Consider the following 6525-nt stretch of genomic DNA (forward strand, 5'->3'; position numbering starts at 1 on the left):
TTAGATGATAATCGTTGCTTACTGTATGTGCTGCCATTCACTATTCTTGTGAGAATGATTTTAAACTGAGTTGGGGTCCTTTGCCAAAATCCTTCCCCATCATATTAAATTCACAACACTCACCCTCCTGCCCTTATTTAAGCAGTTCCCCACTCACAACAAGGGGGCACTGCTCACCAACAGCACATTCGCCCCTGCTCAATGTTTGCAAACACACGTTACACCATATTGTTTCTTGATTCTTTATTAATTTCCAAATAATATAATTCATATTTTGAACTTGCTCAATAAGCAGAAACTCTAAATATATATCATAGAATGGCATCTGCAGAATCATCATAGGTTAGAGATACCTGACATCTTCTTATTATCCCATCACTGAGGTCATATATTTACTTAGAAGCAGCACTATAGATTGTAAGTTCCTTAGACCATCTCTTTTCCGCTTCCCGCTGTACAGAACATGGTGATGAAAAATGTTACAATAACATGAATCAGGAAATAACTGAACTTTTTTTTTTTTACAATGTAGCAAAATTCTTATAATGTGTTGATCTACCACATAATCTCCCATCTGGGATTAGATAGATGAGCAGATCCTTCCAATTATGGGTTCTTCTTTTGAGAGGAAAAGTGAGACTGGTACTGATAGTACTTGGTTTGTTGGTACTGCTGGGAAGGCTGTTGGGTATCTGGTGTGGGCTTAACGTCCTGCTGGATTTGGGAATATGAAGGTGGCTGTGATGTGGCTCCTGCCAGACCTAGGGTTGGTGGAGGTATGTACATTGCCTGTTGATAGAACCTTTGTGGTTCTTGTTCAGACTCAGCTTGTGGAGTTTGGGCACTTGTCCTTTCTAACGGTGATGATTGTGAGATGGTGATTTCTGCCTTTGGCATTTGGTCTCTACCTTGTTGGTACTGAGGGGATGGTGAGATGGGGGTCACTTTTGGTGGTTGGACTTGTGTGGTGGTGGTTGCTGGTTTTGATGTTTGGTCTTTACCCTGTTGGCACTGAGGGGATGGTGAGATGGGGGTCACTTGTGGTGGTTGGACTTGTGTGGTTGTGGTTGCTGGTTTTGATGTTTGGTCTTTACCCTGTTGGCACTGTGGGGATGGTAGGATGGGGGTCACTTGTGGTGGTTGGATTTGTGGGGTGGTGGTTGCTGGTTTTGATGTTTGGTCTTTACCCTGTTGGTACTGTGAGGATGGTAGGATGGGGGTCACTTGTGGTGGTTGGACTTGTGTGGTAGTGGTCTCTGGTTTTGATGTTTGGTCTTTACCCTGTTGGTACTGAGGGGATGGTGAGATGGGGGTCACTTGTGGTGGTTGGGCTTGTGGGGTGGTGGTTTCTGGTTTTGATGTTTGGTCTTTACCCTGTTGGTATTGTGGGGATGGTGAGATGGGGGTCACTTGTGGTGGTTGGACTTGTGTGGTGGTGGTTTCTGGTTTTGATATTTGGTCTTTACCCTGTTGGTACTGAGGGGATGGTGAGATGGGGGTCACTTGTGGTGGTTGGACTTGTGGGGTGGTGGTTGCTGGTTTTGATGTTTGGTCTTTACCCTGTTGGTATTGTGGGGATGGTGAGATGGGGGTCACTTGTGGTGGTTGGACTTGTGGGGTGGTGGTTTCTGGTTTTGATATTTGGTCTTTACCCTGTTGGTACTGAGGGGATGGTGAGATGGGGGTCACTTGTGGGGGTTGGACTTGTGGGGTGGTGGTTGCTGGTTTTGATGTTTGGTCTTTACCCTGTTGGCATGGTGGGGATGGTAGGATGGGGGTCACTTGTGGTGGTTGGACTTGTGTGGTGGTGGTGGTTGCTGGTTTTGATACCTGGTCTTTACCCTGTTGGTATTGTGGGGATGGTGAGCTAGGGATTTCTGGCTTTGATGTTTGGCCTCTGCCCTGTTGGTTCTGTGGGGATTGTGTGGTGGCTAATTCTGATGTTTGGTTTCTATTTTGCTGGTAATTTGGGGGTGGTGAAGTTGCCTTACCTGATTTTGGTTCAACTGGTTCTAACCTAGGTGGGACGGTTTCCACAACTTTACTTTTCTCACCCTCTTTTTGTGTTGTGTAACCTTTGTTGTCCACTCCACTTTGTACAGCACTGCCACCTGCCTGATCATGGCTGCCAGATTGATCTTGGGTTTTCTCATTATATTTAGGGTACAATGGCTGCTGGTAGTATTTGGGAGGGGCATCTGGTATCAGGGATGTATTTGGTTTAGCTGTATCCACACCTTTCTGTGGTTGGTCTTGCTTTTGACATGAGTCTTCTGATTCATACACGACCTTGTAGTATGCTTTTAGAACTTTACAGAACAGGTCGCAGAATTCATTGAAGTCCACCTCTCCGTCTTTATTCTCATCAAGAATTTCAATTAAAGTTGAGATTGTCTTTGGATCTTTTGGGTTCTGAAACAGAAATAAATGAGTTTTGTAAGTTTTAGAGAGGAGCGTTGTCATAGTTGATATTGTGAAACGCGTGAAATAAAGGGTTTTCTTGTCACCTAACCTGTTATGCCTACAGATGTTTACTAAGCATCCTTATGTATGTCATTTTTAACAAATACCACCAGGGTGGCATTTATGGGGGTGCAAAAGTCGTGTGGACCTTTGGGGATACGTCATAATTACAATGAAACGCATTTCGCCCCTTCCAGTTGCAGATCTGCAGAAATGCTAATTTCTATGTACACTTCAACCACTGTAATAAAGAATTTAAAGGCACAAAAGTGACATATAATAAAGCCAGCCCGGATGTCCCTTCAGCCTTACGATACCCAATGGATTATCAGGTGGACCTGCGAAACTTGGGACATACTTATTGCCGAAGGCACTTCCAGGCTTGATATGCGCTAGGTAGACAAAGAGCCGAACTTGTGCAAAAATGAATATCAGCCTATGTGATATTCTGGGCATATTATTGCATATTAACAATTGCCTTTACTATATGAATAACAACTCTGCTATATTAAGATGTATTTTTTATAAAGCAAGACCCTTTATAAAGTAGGAACAAATATGTTTTTTGGAGATTTTTTTCTTGAAAACTGCTGAAATAAAAAACTAAATATATCAAATATATGTGATAATGCACTCCCTATCGTCAATTATAAGGACAGCAGGAGCCACTAAGGAGTTCTAAGACCATACAAAAGGCTCAAGGTCATAGTCTGGCTGCTTTTATACAGTTCATAAAATTTCACTGTGACTTTTAATATCCATTATAACTTACAGTACAGAGTGCGTTATTCCATATAGTACACACGGTGGACACCTCTATCAGCATAAATTCTGTGTTGCATACAATAAATCTTTCAGCATTCTCCTTTAAGTGACCCTTCAACATTTACAATTATTTATTTTTGTTGTTTGCACCATAAGCATCCAAAAATATAATTGTAACATTGAAATAAATTTCATATTATTATTTTAAGTTATTGCAAAGTAGTAATAAACGTACTTGTGCCATAAAGTTTGTCAGTTTTACAGTAGCTGAACCATAAAAAACTAAATATGTATGTTAAAATTGTGTACACAACTTTTTTAGATTTTGAAAATGACCCGAGGTTCTTACACTCACTACATCTTTTCTTAAGTGTAGAGATTTTTAATATAAAAACTATAGTAGCTGCTAAGTACTTTTTAAACTGCTAACATGCCTTCGCAATCTGTCTCCTCCCTTGTATTTTCATATGGTACCACTGGCATTAGGTGAGACGCAGCTGACAGCAGACTGAATTGAACAGCGTAACACATAGATATGTAAAAGAAAGCAAGTTAACTACTGTATGCAACTGTGGCAAATAGCTAACGTCATCAAGTATTTTGAGGGATGACATTGATATACAAAATGTTAACTGATTGTCTCCAGCTCGTTTTACGCACTCCTGGCGTATCCTACCTTGATGACGTCGGCAAACTCGTTTTGAATCAGGAGGTTCAGCTCTTCCGTGTTCAGCTTGTTACGGCTACAGTCTTTCTCCGAGTATTTTTGGAAAATCTCAACGATGATCTCGATGGCCCCGATGAGTTTTGGCATTGTTGCAAATCGTTTGGTCACCCTGTCAGCAGAAAACCAACGGCGTTATGGTCGTTTCATCGTTAACCATGGGGGATACATAGCGTTAAACACACGTTCTCACTTATGTAATACATCCTCATAATCCTCACAACAAGAAAAAGAACAGATCATCGCTAACTCTGTGTAATAATCGATAAGTGTAAAAGAAACAAATACATTTTTTCCTAATGCATTTACAGCAAATATATTTTAATGATATAGAGTGAGGGTACTCCAGTTGCTGAGAGTGACACCATTCATCTCTAAGGCATGCTTGAGCATCCTAACCTGCCAGTAATTATATATAATTAAGATTAGAAGTTTGATAAGTAAGATATAATGGATAACTAAGAAATGGAAACGCTTGGTCGATCGGCCCTTTAACACTATGACGGGCTGTTTCACAAGATCAGAGAGTAAAGGATACAAAATGTTTTCTAAAACTGTATAATCAGATATATTTTGGTCTCCAAACATTGTATGCTTTTTATATAGGAGTCATCAGTATCCTCTCATTAATAGGAATATTGCAACCTAGTTTGCAGAAACTTCATTTCAAATAAAATGCTGAATTTTAGCAGACAGACCTTCATTTACACACATACCAGGTACCTCGCCCCTTATATTTATTAATATTCATACGTAGAGAGAGCAGTCTGACTTACCTCTACTAGACGTTGACAATGCACAGAGGAGATGTGAAATAACAGCTATAAGCCAATATTTATAGGGATAGGGTGACCTAGTTTTTTGGAAGAAACATTTGTGTCACCATCCCAGACCAGTCTGACTTGCCTCCTCAATTATGGCGGATCTGCCCAGAATAAGACTGCAAGATACACCCTGATTGTCATACCGAACACACCCTAACATTCGGGGCTCCCAAGAATCCCTGGCTCATCCTACTACATCACTGTCGTTACTGGGCTGTGCGACATCTCACAGACCCCACATCAGTCCACTGTGTCATTCCTAAGAGCCGTAAAATACTGGTGAATAGGGGACATTAAGTAACACAGCAACAGCAGTCATTGCATTGTATATGAATCAACGCACAGACATTTAAATTGACAACTTTTAATCAACCTACTCATCTAGTTTTGTTTTTTAATTTGACATAATAAAGCTCATCTGCCACAAATTATTCTGGCAGTTTGTTCATGACTTAAATGACATACTTTGAATTTCGGAGATTTAAGTTACCTCTCTCGTCAAAAAACATCCTGGGCCCCTCCCTTATGTCAAAGTATGATATTCAACTAATATGATCCTTGCATTTCTAATAAAATATGTAGTTATTTTTTACCTATTAAGAGCCCTGAAAGAGAAGTTCTAGAACATAGTTCCAAACTCTCCAGCACTGAGTATACTGAAGAGCTCTTTCCTGTGCAGGAAACTCAGCTTATATTCAGTGCTGGTGGTAACGTGCTCATAAGCATCCAATGCTCATTTTAACGAGCTTTTCATTAGCTAAAGCTTGTAAGACCCAGCTAGGGGTTTATTCACTCACTGCCGTGACACATTTTTACAAGTTAGACTATGGGATAAAAACAATTTTAGAATGTATCAAATATAATTATATCGTAACTGGAAATTAATTGTACAACACCTCGCTGGTGGTTTTATGTAACCTTGGCGAATTTGCTCTTAAATTTTATTTGATGGAAGAATTTAATCTTACGGAGAGGTGACTGATACGTCATGAAGAGAAGACTAACTTATATCTAATCCCAGTTATAGAATGAGATGGACGGGCAGCTACTGTTGTGATAATAGTAAGGGACCGGTGAGAAATTAAATATAACATATTATAGACTTTACTGACAGATAGGGAGAATAGACCAATGATACACCTTGGGGGAGATTTACTAAAAAGGAAAAATTGGAGTTGTCGCCCATAGCAACCAATCAGATTCTAGTTATGATTTATCTAGTACATTCTTGGAAATGATAGTTAGAATCTGATTGGTTGCTATAGGCAACACACCCACTTTTCCTTTTTAGAAGATTTTAGTAAATCTACCTCCTAGTTTTTTTTTTCCCTCACCAATTTGAATGTATAGGAGATAATATTTCATGTATGGCACAGACATGGCAACTTAATTTCGTTTTTACAGTGTGATCAATGTGAATAAGCACCATAGTGTAATCTGCAAGACAAAGGAGTTTCATCCTGGCCACAGACAGACCAATCCCACCGCAGAGCCCAAAAGTCACAGCTGGATCTTGCCTAAATGCAGTCAAATGATAACTGCACAGATCTTTTGACCAACGTGCTTTGAGCCCCCCAACTCATAGTTGTGACCCCCCCCCCCTGCAGGGTAATCACAGCTGAGTGTATGGGAAACGGTGTTGGGTGAATGCAGGTATTAGCTATAGATCCCCAACTGTTAGACCCGTCTGCCATTACTTGCTCGATCACCGCATTTTCCATCAGGCCTCTTCCTTTTAAGTGGCCAAAA

At 40.4% G+C, this 6525-nt stretch overlaps 1 protein-coding gene across 1 annotated transcript; it reads right to left on the reverse strand.

The window, feature by feature from the left end:
• Window positions 1–228: 228 nt before the first annotated feature.
• On the reverse strand, window positions 229–4832 carry LOC142108962 (uncharacterized). The gene is made up of 3 exons (XM_075192936.1): window positions 4729–4832; window positions 3905–4064; window positions 229–2412 (listed from the first exon to the last, which is right to left on the reverse strand). Exons 2-3 carry the CDS (start codon window positions 4040–4042, stop codon window positions 607–609), a joined length of 1944 nt encoding a protein of 647 aa, XP_075049037.1. The 5' UTR covers window positions 4043–4064; window positions 4729–4832; the 3' UTR covers window positions 229–606.
• Between the last annotated feature and the right edge of the window lie 1693 nt (window positions 4833–6525).

This window comes from Mixophyes fleayi, chromosome 12, assembly GCF_038048845.1.
Source record: "Mixophyes fleayi isolate aMixFle1 chromosome 12, aMixFle1.hap1, whole genome shotgun sequence".
NCBI classification, from domain to species: domain Eukaryota; kingdom Metazoa; phylum Chordata; class Amphibia; order Anura; family Limnodynastidae; genus Mixophyes; species Mixophyes fleayi.

Excerpts from the sequence above, each read along its gene's own strand:
- LOC142108962 (XM_075192936.1), bottom strand. The coding sequence starts at position 4,042 with ATGCCAAAACTCATCGGGGCCATCGAGATCATCGTTGAGATTTTCCAA. Across the intron at positions 2,413-3,904 it reads AGTTTGCCGACGTCATCAAG|AACCCAAAAGATCCAAAGAC; the intron begins GTAGGATACGCC and ends TTTCTGTTTCAG.